A 26,338-nucleotide genomic window follows, 5' to 3' on the forward strand; every position below is an offset into this window, starting at 1 on the left:
CACACACACACACAAACTCATTCAATCCCAGCCATTTTCACTGGAGCAACCCCCTCAATCCCAGCGTTTTATTGGATTTTGACTGATCTTGCAAGGCCCACAGAATATTTGGTTCTAACGCTATATAAACATGGAGCCTACCAAAATAAAGTTTGGACTCTCTTCTTTCAGCAAAAAAAAAAAAAATTTGTTCTTTCTCCATTCTTCAGCAATCGGCATTACAAAATGGCTAAGTTTCATGAAAATGGCGATTCCTGGGCAAAAAACAGAGAAAAAGAGCTTTTTTTTAAAAGCATGCATTTCAAGCACATGAGGCACCACTGCCACCTACTGGTCGCTTTTTTACATGATTTACAATGCAAACGCCTGATTCTCATTCACAGATTGCATCAGGCCCTCCTCTGCTCTATGACGAAAAAAAAAAAAAGGACTTAGACGTACAAGTACGGCCTAATTTTAAAAAGACATACAAGTACGTCTTGTGGAATGAAAGAGTGAAGAATTTAAAAAGTAAACGATTTAAATGGAGTCACCTGTTGCTGCTTGGGGGCGGTTCCGTTGGCACCCTCGTAGAACTTCCTCTCGGCCTCGTCGTAACGGTGCTTGTCGAACCAGACCTTCTCGGCAGTGAGGCACTCAAGTCCACTCATGTTGGCGCTGAGGACGTGAAGACAAAAACGGGTCAAGATTTGCAGCCCTAACACACACACACACGCACACACACGCCATTCGTGCATGACATCACATGCACAATGGAATAAGAGACAATACAAAGAAACCTGTCAAAGAAGAAGGGGAAAAAAAAACCAAACAGTTGAAGACAAGCAGAAATGCCCCAAAATGGCTCCCATGCAGCCACTTTTATTTCTGTGCAGGAGGTTTCTAATACTTTGACCATTTTGGTAAAACAACCAAATCATTAGAAACACCTCAGGGATGAAGCAGTGCAACAAGCTGTCAAATGTTCAACGCTATTTCTTCCTCAAACTCTTGATGAAATCATTCCCGACGTCACAACCGGGCAGCGCCACAGTGACCAGTGACGCAAAGGTTCTGACTAGATTTGCACAGACATCCCACAAAATGGCCACTCGCGTCTTTGGGACACTTTTGTCACCAAGCTGGCATCCATTCCACTAAATTTAAATCCCGTGACCGCTTGTTTATTATTGTGGGTGAAGTTGAATCAGAAAGAGCGGTTTCGAATATATTGAGCCTCTTGCTCAAAAACACATGTGCACCATAAAAATCAAAAAATGCATTCTCTCCTGTCAGGCAGACCATTTTGTCGGAGCTCATTTTGATCTCACTTCATGACGCACATATTCGGAGGCAAGTCACTGGTGAGTGTGTCGGACACACACACAAAAGAAGCAGTCAATTAGGAAATGACTGCTTCTCTTGGAAAAAAAAAATTAAAAAAACACAAATGACATGCAACAATGAAAACAAACGGCCTGCTCGTGTTAAATCAACACATTCCTCGGGCAGCGACGCAGACTTGTCGACTCAGCAGGATGACCGCACAAAAGGCCAGAAAGTTACATCCAAAGAATCAGGCAGCCACGTTTGTTGCGCTTTGATTTATACCGGGACATATTATAGATCTAGTTTTTTTTAAATGACAACATGGAGGCCAAAGGACAGCGCAAGGCAGATAAAAAAGTAGTACACGACACATCTCCGCCAATCCTCGTGTGTCATACTTGTCCCGTCCCGACCTTTTGTCGCTCTCAGACAGGCCCTTCCGCCGAGACTTGGGCTCCCTGCTCCCTCGGCCGCCCTTCTCGGTCTCCGACGAGGTGCGGTAGCGGCCTCTGCTGTAGCGCCGGTGGGGCGTGCCGGACGACTTGACCGTGGGGATGTGGGCGCCGTCCTGCTGGTGCCGTTTGGCCCAGTGGCCCCTGGTGTTGGGGCTCCTCGGCGAGGACGACAGCGGCTTGAAGATCTCGCCGCGGACGCCGGGGCTTCGTCCGTAGGAGCCGCCGGCCTCCGCGGAGGAGCCCAAGCGCTCTTCCTCGGGCCCCGAGCTCTGGTTCTCCGACTGGGACAAGCGGGCGTGGCGCCGCATCTTGACGAATTGTTGGTTGTCGCCGCTGATGATGCTCCTCTCTGGCGTGGCGGCGGGCTTAGGCGCCGCTCCCTGCTCGGACATCAACTGATCCATCCCGCTTAGGGAGGGGGGGTGGGAAAAAAGGCAGCTTTCTGCTTTAACTTCACACAACAACTTCCTGGGCACACTGACACTAGGCCGTTCAAACTGTGCTCAACTGGGCTGGTGGTCGCGCCCCCCCCCCCTCCCTCTCCTCTTGTGTCTACCACCGTGCTGGTGCAGATTTTTAAATCCGTTATAATAAATGGCGACATAATTATTTTTCAGTGTGTTTCTCTCTATTCCGCGAAGTGGCTGTTATGACAAACTGGCAAGAGGAGTGAGTCAAATTGGAAAAAAAAAAACATACATAAAAAAATACTGGGGGATTATCATTAGATGAATCCGCGGGTGCCGAACTAAGAGCATGCGAGAGTCCACTATGAATGGCCTCGTGCAAGTAGCCCCTTAAACTGACGTAGACTCAAAAGGTGATGCTTGATCAAAAAGCTTCATTTCGACCAAAAACGACTTCCTCTCATTCCAGGATGAACAGAAAAACATTCAACATTCAAATATCTGCCATTGTGCTGGTTTTAAGGGGGAAGTCAGTCCAAAAATTCTCTTTCCAATAATTATGTTCTATTTGCCTCCACGAGTCAAAACACTGCATTTTGATTCATATTGTGTAATATGAGTTAGGCGGCAAACGTTTTCCGCCATCTCAGAGGGCAGCCATTTTGCCACTTTCTGTCAAATGAAAATGACGTCAGAGTTGCTCGGGGCTCAGGCAACCACCAATCACGGCTCACCTTTTTTCTGAGCTATGACCGGTTGTTACCTGAGCACCTGCGATGTCATTTTCAGTCGACAGCAAGTGGCAAAATGGCCGCCCCCAGAGATGGACAAAAACGGGTGGATTATACTGCTTAACTCATGTTCCACAAACAATATTAATCAAAATGCTGCATTGAGACGAGTAGGGCTGCATGGAACTTATTATCGTGAAGAAAAATTTGGGGTTGACTTCCCCTTTAAAGGGCCCCCAATTAAAGCAAATGCACCAATCTTACATTACATGACACTTTAAAGTCTTTCCTCAATTGCTCACAATTACAATTTACAGTGGAACCTCCAAATTTGAACCCTTCTGACGTTGGATAAAACTTAAAATGACCACCCAGGAATCTTGTAACTTCTTGGAATTACACAAGTTTAGTTTGGCTTTTTCATTGATTTTTAGTGATTCCCCCACAGATGGGTACAATGACGTCATTAAAAAAAAAAGAAAAAAAAGTGATGATAGCCAATGAACAGGCTCTAGAAAAGTAGCATTTACACTTTCTTCATCCTGGCTGCTCAGTACACACAGTAATCACCAGCCGTCAGGACGCACAAGTAATGTTTTTGAAATGATGCTTTTAAATCATTGCATACACAGCTATTAATGTATTTTGATACTTGAATAGGAAGTCAAAAATGTTTAAAATCAGAAAAAAAAATCAACTCATAGCCAATGGCATCTTGACATGTCATGGGTTGAGTTTTTAAGTTATGATGGTGACAGTTTGACTCTGAAACGGAAAATTTCTCTCCTTAATTTTCCCCACAGACTATGTTGGACTTTAGAGGTTTCACTGTAACTTCTTTTGATTGACAAGCACTATGACATAATAATAAACCACACCAGCAGTGCTCAATTAAGAGGTCCAACTGAAGGGACAATTAAAAGAAATAAAAGTCAAATAGACATGATTCCAAAGTAATCAATTTAGTCTGCTCCCTCTAATTAAAACAAAAAACAATTACAATCCCAATAAGACAAAAACAGGCTGAATTAGCACCACACAAGCAGGAGTAAATCAAATAACATAAATCACCTGAATATACATCACATACACTTTGCTGTTAATGCATCTCTTAAAAGGGGACATACTGTATTATAGAAAATGTACTTTTAATGATTTATATCCAAATAGTTGGGTCTATTGAAAGCCTGCCCAACCATCGGCTGGAGTTGACAATTAAATTATGTTTTATCTATTACTGAAAATATGCCTGTAATTGAGCCCGGACTGTTATGTAATAGAGGGGCTAATTTACACAGCACCACTACTGCCGCTCTGCTGTTGCAAGTAGAAGCAGCTGTGGTCATCGAAAGCCAGATATATAATTGCTAACTTGCAATAGACCCATTGGCTAATTTCAACAAGCGAAGGAAATTTGTGTGTAAAGGGACTATACGCCTTGATCCTTTGGATACTTTGACAAAAGCTCCTCACGGATGTTAAATTGTGTGTGGGGTGTGTGTGTGTGGGGGTGGGGGGGCAGGTGTAAAGGGGCTACTATGTCTCTTTTAATGCCGCTACAGTACTGGAAAGGCAACAGAAATGCAAAACAGAAATGCAAGCAGTTCGTTTTGTCATTATTTTTTTAAGGTAATTAGGTATGTGATTTTCGATTTTGTTCAGCTCCACGCCCAATTATTTTACATTATCAGGTCCCAAAAAAAAAAAAAAACGGAATTTCATATACCGCTTGCATTTTAAAAACAGATAACATGCTGATTCATTTACAAGCAGTTTTACCAGTTGATGCTTTCTTTCCATGCAAGTCAATTGACAAAGCTCAATTATTTCAACAGGCACAGGATGTGTGACTTTTAAAATAAAACGAAATAAAAAACAAAACAGGCACAAGTCCAACACTCACCTTTGCTGAAATGAGACCAGCAGCCAACATGGGGAATACAAATCATGTTTAACTTTTAGACCATTTCATATGAACAAATTATTAGGTACACTTGTAGCATCGAAATAACAGTTGCTGTCTCGGTGTCAATCGTCTCTATAAACTGTCAAAGTGTTTGGTGGAAGAAAATTAGAAACATTTACAGACATCAATCGTCGTTGATAGCCCACATGTAACCGATATCGGTGTCTCATATCGACGTTATTCGATACGAGACAACTCAGTAGAAGTTTTTGACAGCTGCGAACTCGGTCATCAACTGAACACGTGGCGTTTCCACGAGGAGAAATGTCACACATTCGCTCGCTTTCGAACCCGTACGCGTTTGTTCAAGTTTCAGGACACACGCAAGCTTCCACGCTTACCTGGTTGTTTTATTCGACGTTTTAAGCCTTTGGACTAGTCCCTGAGCGTGCTGTTTCGGCTGTAATCCAACCGGAAGAGGACGAGTGTGCAAGCGGGCGCCTTTATTGGTCGAGCGTGGAGGGGTGGCAACGTAGAAGTTTTTCCAAAATGTCAATTGATACCTCATTTAAATGTTCTTTGTTGCGTTTATTGCATGATTTAAAACATAGTTATATGTCTATATCGAATATAATACACGCGTGTCATGTTTATTATTATTTACGATTGTGGTATGGTCCATTTTTTAAAGCATACACTCCCCAGAATGCTTTGAGAACACATACAGTTTCTGGCCTCTCTTTTTAAGGAAATCTTTGTAATCAGATTTGTGACATAAATAAAGTAGTACCAAGTATCACTACTTCAATTAGCTTATTTTTTTGTGGGGGGTCACAGATTGTATTCTTAACCCTTGTATTTCGGGGAGACATGTCTAAACCACGTACAGTATTTTAGAACTGTTATGTCGCCCCTTGCCCTATAGAGGGCAGAAGACAATCACATACAGTGTGTGTCATACAGTGTATGTCATACACTGTATGACATACAATGCATCCGAAAAGCGTTCCAACTACACTTTATTTGTTGCAACTTTTTCACGTTGTTGATTTCAACGTGGAAAAGTTGGGTTTTGGAACTGTTGGATAATATTAATAATCAAAAATCACATGTACATACCCAAGCACTGCTTTTACAGCCTTTGGTCAATAAACAAATACACATATTTTGCAGTAATTACAGCCTCAAGTCTTTTTGCACATGAAGCCACGATATGAAACTTTGATGTCTGGGCTGTGGGCTCAGCATTAGTGCTCTGCTGAAAAATGAACCATCGCCCCACTTTTTTCATGCTTTTTATGGGGCTCTGTGTGTAGAATGTGGTGGGGAAAAAAATCATTTATTCTATTTTTGCTGCAACATAAAATGTGGAGGAAAAAAAGTGATGCGCATGGAATGCTAATACTGAATAACTCATTGCTGTTTTTTTGTTTATCTTTATACATACATTTTTTTCAGTTCACAGGTTTAGACAATTGGCTGTCATTAACAGATAACATACATGGAAGAAGAAACAAATAAAGATCATCGAATTGAGCTGGATGAAAAATAAATGGACAACGTATGACAATATTGTCAGAGTGCCCACATTAGCTAACCTTGTGTTTGAAAAGAAAGGGCACAGTCTTATCAAGTCAACCCACGAGGGGGGGGGGGGATATGTAACCTTTTAGAACTCAACACACTGCCACCACATTAAAACACGAAAGGGCAAAAATAAACACAAAACAATGCAGCCTTTTTGCTACACTCTCCTAAAGCTTGCTTTGTGTTGTATGATTCATTCATCTTTTGTATGGTACATAATACTTTTTTTATTTTTTATTTTTTAATGGCTTAGGATGTGTGCCGGTCCACGGGCATTATGACCCGAGATGGAGTCTACACTGTGTTTTGAAGGGCTAAATGTATTCCAACATCATTTACACCATTAAAGACACATAGTTCCAACACCATAAGAGTGGCAGAGTAGCGTCACGTGGCGTTTGAAGGGGTCCACGATCAGGTAGGCAAACGTCTGCTCCTCGTCCCGTCCCCCGGGGTAACACTGACCCGACTCATCCTACAAGGGAAAAACACAGAATAGATGAAGAGAACTTGGTTGCCCCTTTCAGTGTCCATCAAAACGAATCAATGCTATACTTACACAGACGCGGACTTTGAGCACCATGGAAACCACGTTGATCTTTTTAGTTTCTGGATCCTTTTGAACACTGCAAGAAAAAAACAAAACAAAGACAAACAATAGTTCTGTATATGTTTCTGAAACTGCTTATCCATATCTATTAATTATATTCACTACATATACTCGTGTATGTAGCCGCAGCTTGCATTTGGTCACCTGCATATGACTGAGCCATCCCCTAAAATGGGCTGATTTCATTTAAAATGTGGTGAAATTGCATAATATGGCTCCTTAAAAACATGATTTTTTTCAGTTGATAAAAGTTTTAGAGTGGCTAGTTTAACCAGGAAACAGATGTTTTCATTTTGGGCAAAAAAAAAAAAAATTGGCTTAGACCGTTTGTACCTGATGAGCTCTTTGTACATTTTCTTGGTGACGCTGATATAAGGCTCGACTGTGTCTTCGTACTGATTCAGCGCTCCTCCGAGGCAAAGGTGCTTGAAGAGGCGAAACAGCAACTCCCCTCGTTCGGCACTCCCCAGTATGTGGTAGTTCTCCGAGTCCTCATCCAGCAACATCTGCATGCGCACAGAAACATCTGTTTGGAGGGTGGACGATAAAAAAACGGTGAAACAAAACGGAAGCCTCACCTCTCGGAGTTTGTCATAGTCCGGGTAGACTTCGTGTAAGCATCTAGCGATGTGTCCAGAGGGCGCCACAATGCCACAAGTGTAGATGGGGTCAAATAAGTCCATTGAGACCTTGGTGCACGGTACCACCTCGACATCGACTGATGTCACTGGTTTGTCTGTGAAGAAAAGGAAAATCACACCTCTAAAAAGTGCGATTGAGTGACATTAAGATGAGAGGACATACCGAGAGACTGCCAGGCAACGGTCGTTCTTGCACTGGAAAGCACGCTAGAATCTGTGAAGAAGCACTGCACAGAAAGTGATGACGACGACACACAAATAATGAACAGCAAATTTGAAACACTTCCCAGGTGTCTTCATAATATGTTTATGGCTTGCTTCGTCAAAACACCCCAAGGATCGACATTTATTGCACACATTATTTCTAGTCTGGCCCTTTCTCATTTTCATTAAGCGGGCAAGTCCATACCCTGCTACGTATATAGACAGAAAAAGTCTACACACCCCTACACATGTTTTCAGTCCAGTTAATTGATTAAGCGACAAAATAATCAACAAATTAATCAATTATCAAAACGATATTTGCAGCCCTAATTTGAAGAATTAAAATACTGTATGTTAACTGATTTAATTATGATTTATTAAGCAATATAGAATTATTGCTGATTATCATTCATGTCATTAAACATTTATTTCATAAAATATCTATTCAACCCTTTCATGCATCCTGTAACTCGATAACATGATAAGCTGTCCACTGTAGTCACCGCTGTCCCTGAAAGTGATAAAATGTATTTGCAAAATTCTTGATTTTGCTCATATTTACTTAAATTTATGGGGGGAAACTGCTAAATTAATGGAACAATATTTCAGGACTGTTGATTAACTTGTACGAGTGTGACGTCATGTCTTACCAGCGCAAACCTGTCGCTATCGTAAAGGTGAAATTTCTGGTCAAAGCTGAAAGTTTGCGCCGAGAGCCTTCCAAGCATGGACCTGAAAAAAAGAAAGAAAGACCACTGGAAGACTTCCATTAGGACACAGCAAAATGACGACAGAAAAATGTTTCGAAATGTTTTTGACGTGACCACTTGTCTCAGAGTTTACCATTTCATCAACAGAGCTACGGTCTCCTTTTCCTCCAAGAACGAGAACTTCCTGGAGGGAACTGGACGGAAGGAAAAAGTGTGTTCAAAGTCGTGTTTATCTCCGGACATCTTAGATTGTTGTGCGACTGTAGCGATTAAGGGAAACAAAAGTGAGAAGATCTGAGGGCTTCCGGGAAAACGTGCTGCTTGGCGAGAACAGGCCAATCAGAGACGAGTATGCGGCGCGAGCCTTTGCGTTGCCTTGACAACGGACGCACTGACGTCTGTGGTCGAGAAGTTGCTTTTTCTCGAAGAATCGAACGTCGGTAAACTCCACGATACAGCTCCAGATATTGTAAAGACAACATAATAAACGATCACATTAAATATTGTTTGTTATATTTAGTCTTGAAATTGCAGCCTTTGGCCGTGCATACACGTTTTGTATGAAACAACAGGTCAGATTTGTGTTATTGATTTATGAAATAAAGTGAAAACGCTTTTATCTATTTATTTATTTTTATTTGTTGACGTCGCTTTTGTGTGGTTCCCACCCGAAAATGTCAGGAATTTGCACAGAAATAAATAAATCATGAAATCAAAATGTAAAACCTATTTAAAATTAAAAATGTTTTTATTTTTATTATTACACATTATTGGTATTCTTCTTATTATACATAATTATTATATAAGTTTGTATTTTTAGTATACAAATCATAATTATTTTTTAGATATAATTGTGTATAATTTTTAAAAGAACTTCAGGTTAATAAAATGCAGGACTAAACCCCCCCCCCAAAAAAAAAAAAACACAGCAACAACTTCCAAATAAATAACGCACATCGATGCATTCCATTATGTTCTTAGTCGAGGTAATAAAAACTGAACAACTTTGTGCTTGGCCGGCATAAAGGAAAGTACATTTTCCAAGCCACTGAGCCAGCATTATTGATAGTATTCAATCTGCCAGGCAAACTTTCTTTGACAGCTTGAGCTACCTAAAGGTGTTCATTTTAAGAAACAGCTGAGCCACCTAAACAACTAATAGCCATTTGACTTTTTTTTTTTTTTGATTGCATATGCCATCACAGACTACCTTGGCTTGTTCTTATTCTTACCTCTTTCGAAATCGAATGCGCCCAAGGTTGTTTACACGACTCCGAGGGTGGGGAAAAAGGCATTTATGTACGTCTTCTGCAAAGGTTGGGGCCTTCAATCATGCCCGCTAGTTGTCATATTTACATTATGAATCCTGACTTTACTCCTGTGTGGCGCTTTAAATATGCTGGGACACAAACTGGTTTGACACCGCAAATCATCTTGTGTGATGAAAACAACTGACGTAACAACAGCGAGGAGTTTTGAGCGACTCTCCCTCTAATTGCAAGATGACCTCGGTTTGTCAGTAAGTCATTACCGTGGGCAAGCCGAGGGCTAATTAATGTCGTGTTCTCGTAACCTAGCGTCATCATCGCGCATTCGAACCACTGTACGCTGCATCATGCTGATAAGCATTTCGCCTGGTGGGTCATTCACAAAGGACAGTCATACGCCTCCCTCAATTAGAACATTTTGACATATTACGCAGACATAAAGCATAGACTTAAAATGCTCATTAGAGCTACTCTGTGTCACACCGAGGAATTTCACCAGGTGGGTTCACCACTGTGGACAATTCGACGCCTCCCACGCATCACACACACACATGTTTCACCATGTGGGTCGTCTACATAAAAGTAAATGCCTCCCTCAAATAGAACAAAAAGATCTATCCGTCCATCCATTTTCTGAACCGCTTTATCCTCACAAGGGTCGCGGGGGGTGCTGGAGCCTATCCCATCCGTCTTCGGGCAGTAGGCGGGGGACACCCTGAACTGGTTGCTAACCAATCGCAGGGCACATAGAGACGAACAACCATCCACGCTCACACTCACACCTAGGGACAATTTAGAGTGTTCAATCAGCCTGCCATGCATGTTTTTTGGAATGTGGGAGGAAACCGGAGTACCCGGAGAAAACCCACACAGCCACGGGGAGAACATGCAAACTCCACACAGGAAGCCCAGAGCCAGAATTGAACCCATGACCTCTGCACTGTGAGGTCGACGCGCTAACCACTGGACCACCGGGCCGGCAAAAAGATCTATTCTTACAGATGTAGAAAGGATAAGCTTACAGTATGATGATTTTAAGTCTAAGTCAGGATTTATTTCGCTTTCAACGACTCAACTTCACTCCAACCAGTAGGTTTTTCGATGGAAGACAACTAAACGCCATCACAGAAAATGACTTTTCCAATTTGACAGACTTGAGAAGCACCCAATGCGCTTAAAATACCCATTAAGACGACATCACATCACATTGACGGGTGTCTAGATGACCGGGTCATCCACTCAAGAGGCCTCCCTCAAATAAGAACGTTAGAAATCAACAAATCAATGACGCCAACATAGCCAAGTGATGCGCAGCGCGGGCCTAATGAGGCCGGAACATTTGCAGGAATCCATTGAGAGGCACAGACATTTTAAATGGACGTAATTGAGTTAGCCGTCACCTCAATCAAATCAAGCCGATTTGCTCATGCGCACGCATTTGTCCGGGACGTGCACGCCCCCCGCCGCCACTCGTTGACATTCATTAACGCGTGACCGATTGCCTCCTCTTAGCGATGAGGAAGCACGTCGTGTCTTTAAATGGGCCGTGAAGCCTTGTTGCCTCTCCCGAGATGCGCCTTCACCTGATTCTCAGAGAGAGAGAGAGAGAGAGAGAGGAGGAGGAGGAGGAGGAGGGGGGAGTGCAAAAGAGAGAGAGTGAAGGGGCGAGACTCAGAAGTTTTCATCTGGCAGTCATCTATTTTAGGTTGACACAGTGCATATTTCATAGCGGGGCTTTTGCACACATACACAGGATTCAAATCGTCTGGAATTATCGCCATCATCACCACCACCGCGATGAGACATATCAAAAGGCCCAATCGAGAAAGATTTTCCAAACATCGGGAGAAATTCCTCCTCTTCTTGTGTCTTTGTGTCCCCACGGTGAGTGTCATTGAATCTCTCATTTGCAGACACGTTAATGATTGTTTGCCATTTTTAACCGCATGGAGCTCACGTGTCATCATTAGGCTGGTAACGCTAATAAGTGTTCATTAGGCAGCGTGACCAGCCAGTTGTAACGTCATGTTATAAGAAATTAATCAGCCGGGGGAACAGTTGGATGGATTTCAAAATGGCTTCGATCATCTTCAGGTAGTGTAGTTGGATTCATATTTAAAGTGATTGACACATTTGTATGCAAAGCTGACTGCAGCGGCGTACCGTAGGTCACAGGGGGTCGCGGACGATTGAGCCCTCCAAAGAGTCTGCCAAATTGTCACATCGGGCGGTATCAGAAGGTCCTGACAGTTCCTTGGAATACAGACCCAAGCAGGAGGGGCTTTGCCAAGACAGTCATGCAAAAAAAAAAAAAAAAAAAAAAATTGTCAGACAGCAACAAGTGCTTTCAACGCAACAAGATGAACGAAAGAGATCGCGCTTAATCGATATGTCACAGCCGTTACTGAAAGTCCGTAATTTAACCGACTACGCTTTTTATACGTACTCAAGCAAAGGCGGGATATTGCCGTGACTGTGTAAACGGAATCCTGCAATCGGATAATCATATGACATCAGACCGGCGGTCTAGTGGCGTTGGCCAGTGTCCGAGATCAGATCACCATTGAGTGTAAAACTCCTTCATGCAGAGAATTTAACTGAATGTGCCTTTTGGACAGAAACAAGCAAAGGCGGGGATATTGCTGCTCTTGTCTTTTGTCATTGCATCCCGCAGTTCGATAATCAGACGACATCTTTACAAACATCCGGTGTGACATATAAATTAATGTTCGGACAGCAACAATTGCTTTCACAAGGCAGGAGAATCACGTGTTCAACTTCTCGCGGCAGTCCCAACGTTGTGGATGACATCGACGCACAGGTGGGTGGCGCAGCGCAGTCCACAAAGGAAACCATTGAGCCCCCTTATCACAAGAGAGTACGCATGGTTGTATAACTGCCAATGAGTTTAACTGCCTTTGCCTTTCACACAGAACCCAGCAAAGCGGGACACTTTGCTGCAACTGACAGTATGTGACAATCAGACAATGTCCATCCATAGCAACATCTGGTGTGGTGCCTAAAAAACTCATCAGACAGCAAAAATTCATTTTGACACAACAGGAAGTGAGAGTGACAATGTCACTTTTCACATTCTTACGCCACAGAGTAAAATAGCAGCCATTTGTGTTGTGTGTGTGTGTGTGTGTGAGCGCGTGCCTCGCTGACGGCGGCTGTCTCGTGTCATGTTTTCAGATGGAAGCCATTCATCCGGACTGCGCCATCATTGCTCAGCACCTGAGGGCCGGCGAGACTTGCAGCCAGGCGAGGAGGAGAGAAGTTGAGAACCAGACGACGCGCGGTGGTTGGTGCCTCTTGATGATGCTTCGCGCGCGCGCGCGCGCGCACACACACACACACACACACACACACACACACACACACACACACACACACACAAAAAAAGCACATAAACACACGCGCCTCACGTGACAAACGACGGCACACTGTAAGATGTTTTTATCAGAAGACAGATGGGGAAGAGGTGCAATCTAATTTAGCTTTGCGGGATCTAGTTAAGGCTAAGCAAAAGCTAATTATGAAACGGCAAGCAATTTCCTCCAGTCAGACTAATACTGGATTAGCGCATTTTAAAGAAAGTAACGCACGGCTTATTTGCATCGTCGAAACGCTTGTGCTTCATGATGTCTGGAATGGGTGAGTTTGCAGTTTTAAAACAACTAGCAAGATTTGAATTGAGCTTCACTTCACTAGCCCCGCCCCACTTGAATTTCAGATCAAAGCCGCGCCCCTCATTAACTTGCGTCTTGTTCTTGCACTGTAACGTTCTTTTGGTCAACTGCTTTTTATTATCAATTTCTTTTTATTTTTACTATGATGCCAGCATTTCCCCACTGCGTTTCAGCCACAGGCCGATTCTTTTTCATGATATGAATATTTAGCTTTTTATGTTAGCATAAATGCTTCACTCTGAGCCTCCCCGCTGCGATGGCGCCATCCACGGTTATCATCAGCACGCTCTCCCCTGGGTGTCCAAAGCAATTCCAAAAGAGCGAGGCTAATCCTAAATAAGGTGACATTCAAGTGTCAACACGTCCCTTTTAAAGCCCTTTCTCGGCCACAAAAGGCCAAACCAACAGAGAGGAACGCTCAGGGCTTCTTCCTCTCGCTAAATGGGCTTTTTGCACCGAAGCCACTGTTTGTGAGCCTCACGAGGGGGCTGAAATGATGTCAACCTACCTTGTGATTACACCTTTTCACAAAGATTTCGGTCCTGGGGAGAAAAAAAAAAAAGCTCACCTTTCCATTATTCATGTGACGTATTGAAAAATGAGGACAAATGTTACATCACAGAATGACGCTTCTTTCTTTCCGTTAATGGCTAAAAATGAAAATCTGGCTGACTTTGAGGTTCCAAAGCCAGCACAGAGTCAATCCCACATGGGAATCTTACTACTATGTCAAAGCAGTCCAATTCATGAATGAACTGCACCGCAGTTTATTATTAGAAAACCTCAAACAGAACCTCCTGAATTTGTTTTCTTTGTTAGCTGCAGCTCGGAACATTTGTCAGGGCGAGGACCTTATTGATTTGAAAAGGTCAATTCATTACGCTGCGACATCCAACGTCGAAGATAATCCGTTCCGTGGTGCTCATTAAAAGAAACGGGAGAAAATCATGTCAAGTGAATTCACTTGTAATGTGTTTTTTTTTTTTTGGATGAAATATAGCACTCTATAATATTGTATTTTAGAAAAAGCATACATTCATAACAATGAAATTAAATGTAAAAAAATGTTATTTTCTTCCTCATCACGTTTCATTTAGTTGCCATAATAAAGCCCACAGTAACTCTGATTGACAATTGGTATAAGTGTAAAAAGAAGTCAAGAGCTGCTTAATAAAATTATTCCAACAAAAATAAGGTCAACTGATTGATCATGGTACACACATTTACATAGGAATTTGAAAGTCGCCAGCAGACATTTTGACTATTCGCATTTGGACATGCACACCAGTGTCACTGACAACTGCGACATCAACAACGAATCATTTTAGTGACCCAGTAAGCCAGTGAACCATCGTAATGATTTCAATGCGATGCAGCCATTATTAATGTTATTAGTAACGCTTGGAGACACATGTCCTGTTTAGAGGACTTTCATACAACCGGACTTTTTGTTGTTCCAGATGTATCTTTCATACTTTGTACATAAATCTGGACAATTATTTCATCACTTGTGAGGCACTATTTTTGGAGACAGTGCACTCGCGCTTGGGTGTCAAAACTTGCGCATGCTGATTTTTATGCAGGTGCAAGCCTCCTTTAGCGTTTCTGGGAATTTGGCAGACCACCATGAGCATTCAGGCAGAACAAGGGCATTTTCTATGACACGCCCTCGGCTCACCTGGCAATTCGATGGCGGAAACTAGATTGATCTTTAGGCAGGTCTAAGTTGTGGCGCGGGTGGTGTAATGCAGTTTTGGTGGATTTGATCGAGGTGCAGGCAGACAAATGCTGTGCCCTGTGGACATGTGTTGTGGGTGCCAGCCATCCAGTTTTCCGCACCGCTTTTCCATACGATCGTTGCAGGTGTGCTGGAGCCTATCCCAGCTGTCTCTGGGCAGTCGGTGGGGCACATCTTGAACTGGTTGCCAGCCACTCACAATGCATGTACATGTAAATAACTATAAACAAGGTCATATATAATCAATATAATAAGGCTGAAAATTAACAAAATTAGATTTCATAAGGATACATATCAAAATGACTGACAAAATAATTTACCTATACTTGCAACAATGCAATCATACACATCTGGTTAACCCTCTTAAGGACAGCGGTTACTACAGTGGAAAGCTCATCGTGTTATCACGTTACAGGGTGCATGAAAGGGTTCAATAAATACCTTTCTCACATAATAAGTCAAACTAGGCATTATTATGAATCAATATACATTATCTATTTTCATGGAAATGGGATAGGAACACTCAGAATATTCATAGCTCCCCATCATTAAAAAAAAAATCTAGGTTGATACATCAAAAATCGGCAAACAGGAAGTTGTACACAAAGCAACCCACGCTGTTGAAAACATTGCCTGCTGACGTGGGCAATGAAAGAGTATGTGGCGTGCATCTTAAAAAGTGTCTCGTGTGTGCAGCACAATTCATTTTGCTGCACCGACACATCCAGATGACATATTTACACACGTACCCGTCAAATGTGACATTAAATCTAAAACGTGTTTCTGAAATGAATTGCACATCCTTGACGTGCCCTTTTTGACAGGAAGCCTCGGAGGAGACTTGATTCCGTGCGCATTATCGTCCGCTTCAGGTCCCACATTGAGGTGACGTCACGTATTCACTTAAAACACACGCGAATGGAGGCAAATAGATCTATGGGACGGTGTTCGAAATGAACAAGACAAGTTACTGCTCAGCATTGTGGATAGTAATGCCTTTATAATCTAATCAGCCTCTAGGTAAGACATCGAGAAATACTCCCTGAACGTTTGAAGGAGATGTCATGAAAAAATGAGACTCTGCTTCCAACATTTGGGGTTGGGAAAATCAATCGAAGTGTCAGCTTTTGTTGAATTGTTAATTATTATCATTTTATGTCTGAGCATTACAGTATTGTCTTTAATGCTAAGGTTACCTAAATGATATTTTCTGATTGAATTCATGTACAGTACTCATGGGTTCTTGATTTGCGAGGCAACAAACCCCGCCTCCTGGCAGAACATGCGTGAGAACAGGTTTGCGTTTTTTTTTGTTTTTTTTTTGTGAAATAAGAAAATCCTTCCAGCAGTTGCTTTTTTTTTTTTTTTAAGCGCAACTTTCTCCTGCGTTGAATATATTTGACATTTATTTTGCTGTCACATCAGCCAGGAGCATTATGACTGACACATCCCCTCCCCCGTTATTTCTATTATTCTAATATTAGTCACTGTACGTTTTGTCATCTTCTCATTGTGAGCTCTCGCGAAGTTCCGACTCGTCTTGACTTGTTTACCTTCACCTTGTCTGCTCGGCGCTCGTCCTGGATGACGACTGTTATGTAAGAGACTGAAATGTAAGACAGTGCCGTGGAAAAAAAAAAAATTGCTGCACCGTGTGACAGGAAGCAACGGCCGAGCGAGACACTTTTAGAAAGGAGAATGAGGGATGGACTCTTTTTAGCCGCTTTGTCGGATGCAACCCGTCAGGTTGTTTGATGAACCCAAGACAAATGTCCAAAAATATTTAAGGGGGTTTATGGCTGATCGAGAGGAGGTACAGTGATTATATGGAATATGGAGAGAAAGGGTTTGGGCTAGGCCAGGGCTGTCAAACTCATTTTTCACAGAAGGCTACATCAGCATCGTAAGCAAAGTATAATTATAACCACATGTAAAATACATACAACTAATCCTTCGTGTTAAATAACCCTCAATGTATAACATATTCAAGTTACAAATGTTATATATGCACGTATGTAAAAAACAAAAAAAAAACAGCGTACATTATTCTGATTTGTTGGGGAAAGAAACCCACATTAGGCTAGCAATGAATGACTGAACTATTTATGTAAATAAAGAAAAATATCATCAAACACTATGTTCTGACATTTTTTTGTTGACACAGTAGGGAGGGGTCGAATAATGGTCCAACCAAAATTATAAATCATGAAAACTAACGAGAAAACGGAAACTAAAATTGACAAAAACCTTTTTTGTGAACAAACAAGAAATGATTTTCGAAAACTAAATTGTACATTTACAAAACTGACCATAATTATAGTAAAACTGTACTTCCTTCTAGTTTTTGTCAATTAATATCATCCGTGAACTTTCGGGGTTTGTTTTAATTGTGAATTGCTGTACAGCAGAAGAAGGAAGGTCAGTTGTTTAAGAATTGTACTTTACTTTCTTACACAAAACTTACTGTTTGCTTGTTTGTTTTTTAATCATGCATACAAGAAATACTCAATGTATTAAAAAAAATAAAACTAACACCAAAACTAATTCGAATTAAATTAAAATTAAGCATTTTTTCGAAAAATAAATAATGATTACTTTTCTTAAGGCCAGGATTTGGGTTTTGTTTTGGCATTGCGTTAGGGTTTGATGTAGGTCATACAAATTGGATTCAATGATATTGACCTACTTTTTGGTGGGCAACAACGGACAAAAGATCAAATGACTGATTTTGTTTGAACAAAAGCCTTGTGTGGCTGCTTCCAGGATGCCAGACGGAGTGGGACCAGATTGGATGCTGGTTGAGAGCCGACGTGGGTCAGGTGGTCAACCTGTCGTGCTCTGGCATCTTTCAGCATTTCTCCAGAGGTCGAGGTCAGTTGGAAATGCTCAAAGTACACCTTGGAATCTGTATTGGGCTACTGCTGGGTTCCAAAATAAGCTTTTGCACTTTGTTGTTGACCATTAAAACATCCTCGCGTTCTCTTTGCCTGCGTGGTAAGGATTCGTTTACAGAAACTGTACAGCAGACGGCTGGTCGGACATTTATCCGCCCTACCAGGAAGTGTGTGCTTTTAGCGACGACAGTGGACCCGAATCAGAGGTTAGTTGGAATCACTCACAATTCTTATCCCACAATATATTAACAAGGCTGCTCTGTGCTTTGTTTCCCTGACTGCAGACCAGTTATCTGTCCACTTTCAGACAAGTGTACACCGTGGGCTACGCCACATCGCTCATCTCGCTCATAACTGCCGTCGTGCTGTTCACCGCTTTCAGGTAAAATAAAAAAAATTTAGTGAGTAGTAACCGCTGTCCCCGAAAGGGTTATTTTCTCCTCTTTCTTGAAAGGCGTACGTTTAGAACTCCTGATCAACCGGTTGATTTTTTTTTTTTCCCCTCTCTTCTCAGGAAGTTCCGCTGCACCAGGAACTACATCCACGTCAACCTTTTCTCCTCGTTCATCCTGAGGGCCAGCGCCGTCTTCGTCAAAGACACGGTGCTGTTCGCCGACGAGACGCTGGACCACTGCTCCGTGTCCACGGTGAGCCGTCACCTGAGAGACGTCAAGTGTGTGAAGAAGTTCACTTAAAATAAAAAAAAACAAAAAACGGACGGACCTGTTGTTCCCCGTCAGACGGCGTGCAAGTCGGCCGTGGCGTTCTTCCAGTTCAGCATCCTGGCCAATTACTTTTGGCTGCTGGTGGAGGGCATGTATCTGCAGACCCTGCTGGCGCTCACCTTCGTCTCCCAGAGGAAGTACTTCTGGTGGTACATCGTGATTGGATGGGGTAAGTCGGTGCGTTTGGTGTTAATTAAGGTGTCGAGAGCCATCCTTATCTTGCCATGTGGGTGAAGGACGAGGAAAGAAGCAATTTTTTTCAGATTGGCGAATTAAAGTTGCAGTTTGGGAAGATTGACTCATATCACTTTGTATTCAGAACGCACACAAGAATTTCGAGCCTTCAATGTCATCATCACAGTATATTTTACTACTACTGCACTGCCTAACCGGATGTATGACGAAACTGCTATTCTAAATATGGACAAAACACATGCAGAGTATGTGCTCTTAACATATTTAAATTTTGATTGTCCATGTTGCAATGCATATCCACTATCCTCGCCTAACAAGAAAAGGTTTGAAGCTAACAACAAAATATTGACAGACTGTGATATATTTTTTTATGTTGCGCACAAATAACCATTCAAGGATGACACAAAACTGCAGAACAGCAACGTGCAAGAACTCATTGTGCATATTTTTACAAAAATAAACTTACTGAAAATTGCAATTCTATTGAATTACGATGTTTGACCTGCATCTCATCTCAAGTCTGCAAAAAAATAAATAAATAAAATTAGGCATACACGTTATAGGGCAGTAAAAGACCCAGTGTAAGCGCATCGAAGACATGTCTGCCATCTAGTGGCGAATGGTGATAAAACCACAGACAGACCCTGCATTAGTGGTTGTTCAGCACCCACGGATTCACATTCTCAGATTTCCTTTTTTTGGGGGGGGGGATGCCGAACATGCCGACGCATCCCAATCCCTGTATTATTATTCAAATGTATTTGGTATTTTTAAGTCCAAATTCAAATCTTAAAATGTTAATTTAATTTAAAAAAATATATGGTTGCTTGTGTGACTTTCCTTCAGATTGCTTCGATTGATTTATCTATTGGATTATAAATTAAATGGGTTATTAAAATGTTATAAATGAAAAATAAAATGGAAAAAAAAAGCGAAGCAAGGTGTATTATTATAATTGAATTTCATTGGATGCACTGGTGACCTACTGCCTCCCTTTTGGTTGTTGTTGAAAATTCCACACAGTCTCCTCTCATCACTGCTTGTTTACTTCCTCACAGGCCTCCCATCGACTATTCTCATCGCCTGGGTGCTCATGAGATTCTTCTATGATGACAAAGGGTAAGATTTACAGTATACACTACCGTATGTTGTTGCATCGGGTCATGTCACGACAAACAAACAAAATGATTAGTCCATTTCTTTCATACGTGACTAGTTGCTGGGATGACACTGACAACGTTGGCATTTGGTGGATCATCAAAGGTCCAATCACAGCGACGTTGCTGGTTTGTGGCTTTTGTTTGTTTCATGTCCAAAGACTGTGAATGGATGGCTCGCGCTAAGACACCGCTGTCATATCTAACAGGTCAACATCGTCATCTTCATCAACGTGATCCGCATCCTCGTCCAGAAGCTCAAATCTTCCGCCATATCTGGGAACAACGACACTGGACATTTTATGTGAGTCGCGGAGGATGAAATATTAAAAGAGGTTTTGATGTGGGAATATTGCTTTTGACTCGGGAATGAGGTTCATAAACTGGCAAGAGTCATAACCTGGAGGAGTGAGCATCTTCCTGAGGCTTCTTTCAACTTTGGACTGATTGAATTTGACTTTGGAAATCAAGTCTGTGATCTCCGGCAGCAAGGCAAACCTTCGCCAAGGTTGTACCCTCAAAAAATGACTGTCAAAACGTATCATCACGTTTGACCTTGATGCCGTTTATTAGAGCTATTTAAGAGTACTTAGCTGAGAAATTAGATTTATTTAATGCTTCCTGCTAATGCCTTTTGACCCGAACATATATAGAGTGATTATTATTTAAAATAAAGTAAGGGGAAAAAGTGTCATACAGGACCTGGACTGGATAATATTTCTACTTGATTAGTGTTCAACTGAATTAATTTAGACGGGAAGACCTTAAAAATAGCACACGATACCAGAAATAGCTTTGTTACCCAACGGGATTTTTCAAAGTGTCCACACATTAAATAAATAAATCGATAAATTTTAGTACCGGTAATACAAATATTAGGTGTGATATACTGGCTTGAGAGAAAACAACTTTTGGTAGTATGGCAGGAGTTTGTGACTAACAAGTCATTAAAAAAATGTTTTAAACTACATATAAACGTTTGCATAAAAGATAATAACAATTGAAATCATGCTAAGGTTCACAACAGCCCCGTCATAAAAGCAACGATATCATTAACTACGTAACATGAAGTTGATGTAAATGTACTGTAAGTCAACTCACAAAAATAAGAAATCGTTGAAACATACTACAGCGGCAACTTACTGTCTTTTTGTCACTACGTCAGCAGGGCATGAAGGTTCCCGACTCGTGCCTTTCTTCGACGGGCTTTTCCGTTCAGCAACGACGACGACAAAAAAAAAAAAGGGCTTCGCTTTATTTCCTCTTGAACACAAAGTATTAAGGCGTTACAAAAAAAATGACAAAGTAGTGTAACGTCAGCCCATTAACACTATAATACATTACACTATCCACGTAACAGGTGGCACGGTCAGAAAATGTGTTGCTCCAGGCCCGACTGTCTTCCTAAAGATGCTTACGTCACCGGCATCTACCCTAGCTTTTTAACAGGTTAAAGGCAGGACAACTAATGGAGCCCAGATACCTTAATATTCTTAATAAATCTACTGTAAGTAAAATAGCAAGAAAATAAAACATCATATACAAGCCAAACAGCTTGCACCTGGTCGATTCAAATTATTCAATGGTGAACAAATAGCTAAATATATAATTTAACCAAATGTTCCACATGGCTCTCAGACATACCGCATATTTTCCTGGTCAAGCTGTCAGCTGACGGTCAATGGTCCAGTGGTTAGCACGTCTTCCTCACAGTGTAGACGTTGTGGGTTCGATCCGGGCTCCGGCCTATGTGGAGTTTGCATGTTCTCCCTGTGGCTAAATGGGTTTTCTCCGGGTACTCCAGTTTCCTCCCACGTTCCAAAAAATGCATGGCAGGCTGATTGAACACTTGAAATTGTCCTTAGGCGTGAGTGTGAGCGCTGGTGATGGTTGTTCGTCTCTGTGTGCCCTGCAATTGGCTGGCAACTGGTTCAGGGTGTCCCCCGCCTACTGCCCGAAGACAGCTGGGATAGGCTCCACGATGCCCCACGACCCTTGTGAGGATAAAGCTGTTTAGAAAATGGATGGATGGATGAAACTGTCACCATTGGATTATAGTACTAAAATAATAACAATTGATCAAATGCTAACATGTTGGCATGCTAAAATACAACGAGCGAACTCATCTAAAATTGTCTGCAAATGTGTTTCTATTAACCAATATTAAAGTCAAATTTATGAACTGAATGCATTGGGTATTTTTTTTTTACTTTCACGATAGCTTTATTTTGGAAAACCTCATTAAAATAAATAAATAAATAAAAGCTATTTGCATTCGAATTAACCCACCGTTTAGTTGTTCGATGTGTCAGTATTTGCAATAAAAAATGTTTTTGTTGTTTAACTCAGCCGATTATGACAGTGAAGTTTGGCGCTGTCGGCTAAAGCTAGACACGTAATTCATCCATCCATCTATCTACATATATATGTATATTCATTTCTGATTTCAACTCAACTCTCAGGGCACTGAGTTACTGTTTTGTCTCATGACATTTAATCCACTGATTGTAAATTTGCATGTGAGTCTCCCTTGCCATTTCAAATAAAAGGATGCCTTTAATGACTGGAATGTTGTGGTGTTGTCTTATCATCTCCCGTGTGAACTTTTGTTTTCTTCCTCAGAAAGCTGGCGAAATCCACGCTCTTCCTCATCCCTCTGTTTGGGATGCACTACACTGTGTTTGCCTTCCTGCCCGAGAACACGGGTGTGGCAGCCCGGCTCTACATCGAGTTGGGCCTCGGATCCTTCCAGGTACCACCAGCTCCTCAAACACACCAGCAGACATTTTTTTTTTTGGTTTCATAAAACAATGTTAGGACTGCCATTTTATTCTGGTTTCAAACATGCAGTCTGTTGCTTTTTTCAGGGCTTTGTGGTTGCTCTGCTTTACTGTTTCATGAATGGAGAGGTAAGCCAGTTGTGTTCAACCATTTTAAAGAACACTTAATGTATTTTTCCCCACAATTTAAAATAATTTCCCGGGTGTCCTAATGAAAAAACAAAACATAGAGCCCTAGCCCTCCGATATGCAGTCAGTGATCATTACAAACGGCCTCTCAAAATATCTTTTCTTTGTGGGGATCCAGTTCTTGCTTGACAACCGCACCATGTTTTTGTGGTTCAATTAAAGATAATACAGTAGTACACAGCAAGAAATTCGGTTGCTTCCCAGGTGCAGGCGGAGTTGCGGAGGTGGCTTTGGAAATGTCACAACCAAAGTCAGCGTATGCCAGCCAAGCGAAGCATCAGTCAGTTTAGTGTTGGAGCACACGCGGGGCTGCAGCGGCCCCCCTCCACCGGCAACATCTCTACTGTATGACCGTAAGCAAACACTGAATGGACATTCAAATCCACATTTTGGGTTGTGAGAACAAGAAGGTGGATTGACTTGTTCTGTGCTGCACTGAGCCTTTTGAGAGCACCTCCTGTGTGAGTGTTTGTGTTTATGCCATGTGTGAAAAGTGTTTTATGTTGGGCCTTAGGAAATTTAAACAAATTAAAAAAAAAAAAAGCTAATGAAAAAAATAATCTGAGCTGATTCAGATTTTATTTCACAATTTAATCAAATATTTTAAATATTAACTATATGTCATTTTCACCGCTTTAGATTGTTAAATAATTGTAAAAATAACAGATCCATGTGGGTAATGATCGATGGTTGTGATTTGTGAAAAGTTCTGAACCTCTAGAATAGTTTTAAAAGACAGTGAAAAAAAATACAATTATTTCAAATTACAGTTCACAATTTAATTCATCAATGGGCAATTCATTTTTTTGTTTTAATGGGTTAACTCATCTGTATTTTTTTTTGTACATTTTGGCTTTATATGTTTTTTTGTACTGTCTGCCTTCTCTGCTGTTCCCTTTTGTCAACATTATTTAATTTTCACGTAGCGCGTTACCAAATTAAAAATGGCATCACCATGGTTAGACTGAGCATTTATGATGACAATATTCCAGTGTCGTATTGCACAAACCCCAATAAAATTGAAGGTGGGACTATGAAGACATGATATTTCACATTCAAAGTGATTATTTAGCTTTACTCCGGCTATTGCCCCAAACGGATCGTCTCCAGCACGCCCGCGATGAATGGACTTCATTAAAATTGGGGTTTTTATATTTTAAACCAAGTGTGGAAATTGTGTTTTGTCTTCTGGTTTTAGCATTAATGTACAGTATCACTCAGCACTTTGTATCAGTCCACACTTGCATATTGTCACACAGTATTTTACTTGATATTTTCTATGAAATATATTGTATTTTCACTGTTGCTGTGGATAAAGGAGATTTATGTAAATGATGTGATAAAAAAGCGCAGTAATGAATGAAAATTCATAATGCGTGAGAAATAACCGATGTGTATTTTGAAACAGTAAAATACATGTGACTCTTATTTCTCTTTCAATACGATTAACAATTAGACGCACCTTTCTGGGCATTCAAGGAATGCAGAACATAACACAACATTACAAGTAATGTGAAGTACAAAAAACGTGTATTTTTAACGTTCAAAATGTTTTAACTTTTTAATTTAAAAAAAAATACACTAAAATAGACTTTTAATTAAAAAAAAATACAACTGCAATAAAATAAACCAACAACTACCAATCAGGTATGACAATTTTGCACATATTTATTGAGCCATCAAATGTACACAACATGGATGTGAACGTTGGACCTCACTTTTTTTTACGACACGGGAAGCTGGATGAACAAATATCGCTTTTTTTTTCATATATACATTTACTTTTCTTATATGCATGTCACTACAGACACTAGCATTCATTTTACGATCACACGCTTGCTAACTCAAGCGTTCAAAATGCAGTCGTAACACTGCAGTACTCAGTCAAGAGATAAAAAAAATATGAAAATGAAATACACAATAATACTACTGTATATATATATATATAAATGATAAAACACCATGTGGATTCATAGCAAGCATCATAGAAGAGCAGCTGAGCGACAACTGTACATTCAAAAATGCATTGGCAATAAACAAAAACTCACAGTTCGTAAAACACACACAAAAATACTTCCGACACTTTTAATATTCAGTTGAAAAATGTTCTCAATTGCTTTCTATCCAAGACCAGTGCCCATTGTAAAGAAGCCTGTTACCTTAGCTGAACTCGGCATAGCCTAGCCTAGCTCCGTTTGTGCTAATTTACCCATAAATTAGCTCAGTAGCTTTTGAGGTGCTTGTAAAAGGTTTTAAACAAAGTGATAGCGCGACATATTGTTTTTGCGGGAAAAAAGTTGTGCTAAGCGAAGCTAACAAGCCGAAGCACTAGCTTGTCACCTGGCGCTCAACAAGCAGTTGTAAATTCCCTGAACTGTCCAACTATGGCCTTTTGCCCTCTTTTCTTTGACACATATACACGAAAAGAGCCCACGCGCGCACAGCCGAAGCTGGAGATATCAAGCTCAATGTCACACAATGTGAAGCTAAATGAGAAAAAAAAGTGATTGAGGACTCAAAGAAGTTCACAGTTTGTTTTTGGAAAAGGAAATACTCTGACCTCACAGAAGGCACAGGAAAATCACAATATTAACACTTTTTTGTTGTTGTTTTGTTGAAAATCCTTGTACATAAGGCCGTTATCTTGAAATTTCATTTAATTTCATATAAACTATTTCTCATGTTTTTTAAGCCAATTTTTATTTCTTAATTTGTAAAATTGGCTTTGTATTTATATAATGTACCATTCATGCATCGTGATAAGAGCAATTTTTGTGTGCCAAAATTAAATAAATACATCAAAAGTCATGAAAAAAACGTTTAAAAAGTATATGATTTTCGATAAAAATGTAGGGGAAAATAAATAAATATGCGCAGTACAATTACTTCTGGTTACATCTGACAATTTGATTTTATTTCACATTTTAGTTCACATAAATCGCATTTGTCATTGTTAGCATCTCGCGAACTAGCACATTAGCTAGCGCCTCGCTAGGCATACTGTGACCTCGTTTGTGCAAATGAAGGATCGCTCGCTGTATAAATAAAGTTGAGTTGAGTTTCTACTAACTTGTACCCCGTGTTCACGACCCCCCCCCCCCCCCCAACCAAAAAAAAACAAAAAAAAAACATAAAACACCC

The 26,338-nt window shown here is 41.0% G+C and overlaps 3 protein-coding genes and 1 long non-coding RNA gene across 7 annotated transcripts in view; 1 reads left to right on the forward strand and 3 right to left on the reverse strand.

Moving 5' to 3' along the window:
• Window positions 1-5,298, reverse strand: part of eef1da (eukaryotic translation elongation factor 1 delta a (guanine nucleotide exchange protein)) — an 8,719-nt gene extending 3,421 nt beyond the window's left edge. The window contains exons 1-4 of one of the 3 annotated variants that reach the window (XM_019883655.1): window positions 5,209-5,298; window positions 4,805-4,809; window positions 1,722-2,171; window positions 534-657 (exon numbers count right to left, since the gene is read on the reverse strand). In XM_019883655.1, the coding sequence (XP_019739214.1) occupies window positions 534-657; window positions 1,722-2,167 (570 nt within the window). In that variant the 5' untranslated portion in view covers window positions 2,168-2,171; window positions 4,805-4,809; window positions 5,209-5,298. The remainder of the gene's footprint in view (window positions 1-533; window positions 658-1,721; window positions 2,172-4,804; window positions 4,810-5,208) is intronic. The other 2 variants (XM_019883658.1, XM_019883656.1) reach the window with 2 other exon arrangements.
• Window positions 5,299-5,782: 484 nt separating this feature from the next.
• On the reverse strand, window positions 5,783-9,212 carry cfap300 (cilia and flagella associated protein 300). Its single transcript, XM_019883666.1, has 8 exons — window positions 8,693-9,212; window positions 8,500-8,581; window positions 7,809-7,872; window positions 7,583-7,740; window positions 7,338-7,510; window positions 6,954-7,020; window positions 6,706-6,869; window positions 5,783-6,246 (listed from the first exon to the last, which is right to left on the reverse strand). The coding sequence occupies exons 1-7, from the start codon at window positions 8,800-8,802 to the stop codon at window positions 6,738-6,740; spliced, it is 786 nt and encodes a 261-aa protein (XP_019739225.1). The 5' UTR covers window positions 8,803-9,212; the 3' UTR covers window positions 5,783-6,246; window positions 6,706-6,737.
• Window positions 9,213-11,333: 2,121 nt separating this feature from the next.
• Window positions 11,334-21,847, reverse strand: LOC109524088 (uncharacterized). 2 transcript variants are annotated; one of them, XR_002169901.1, is made up of 6 exons: window positions 21,372-21,847; window positions 14,028-14,061; window positions 13,065-13,151; window positions 12,274-12,316; window positions 11,991-12,108; window positions 11,334-11,410 (listed from the first exon to the last, which is right to left on the reverse strand). It is a non-coding gene; the product is annotated as an uncharacterized LOC109524088 (long non-coding RNA). The 2 variants fall into 2 exon arrangements; XR_002169900.1 differs by having other exon boundaries at window positions 11,991-12,316.
• On the forward strand, window positions 11,410-23,935 carry LOC109524071 (vasoactive intestinal polypeptide receptor 1-like). Its single transcript, XM_019883654.1, has 13 exons — window positions 11,410-11,711; window positions 13,023-13,131; window positions 18,021-18,128; window positions 18,257-18,357; window positions 18,436-18,533; window positions 18,666-18,798; window positions 18,892-19,045; window positions 20,130-20,190; window positions 20,288-20,357; window positions 20,438-20,532; window positions 22,851-22,980; window positions 23,096-23,137; window positions 23,402-23,935. Exons 1-13 carry the CDS (start codon window positions 11,625-11,627, stop codon window positions 23,546-23,548), a joined length of 1,335 nt encoding a protein of 444 aa, XP_019739213.1. The 5' UTR covers window positions 11,410-11,624; the 3' UTR covers window positions 23,549-23,935.
• The last annotated feature ends 2,403 nt before the right edge of the window (window positions 23,936-26,338 follow it).

The sequence above is a fragment of the Hippocampus comes genome, unplaced genomic scaffold (genome assembly GCF_001891065.2).
Source record: "Hippocampus comes isolate QL1 unplaced genomic scaffold, H_comes_QL1_v1.1 scaffold159, whole genome shotgun sequence".
Lineage (NCBI taxonomy): Eukaryota > Metazoa > Chordata > Actinopteri > Syngnathiformes > Syngnathidae > Hippocampus > Hippocampus comes.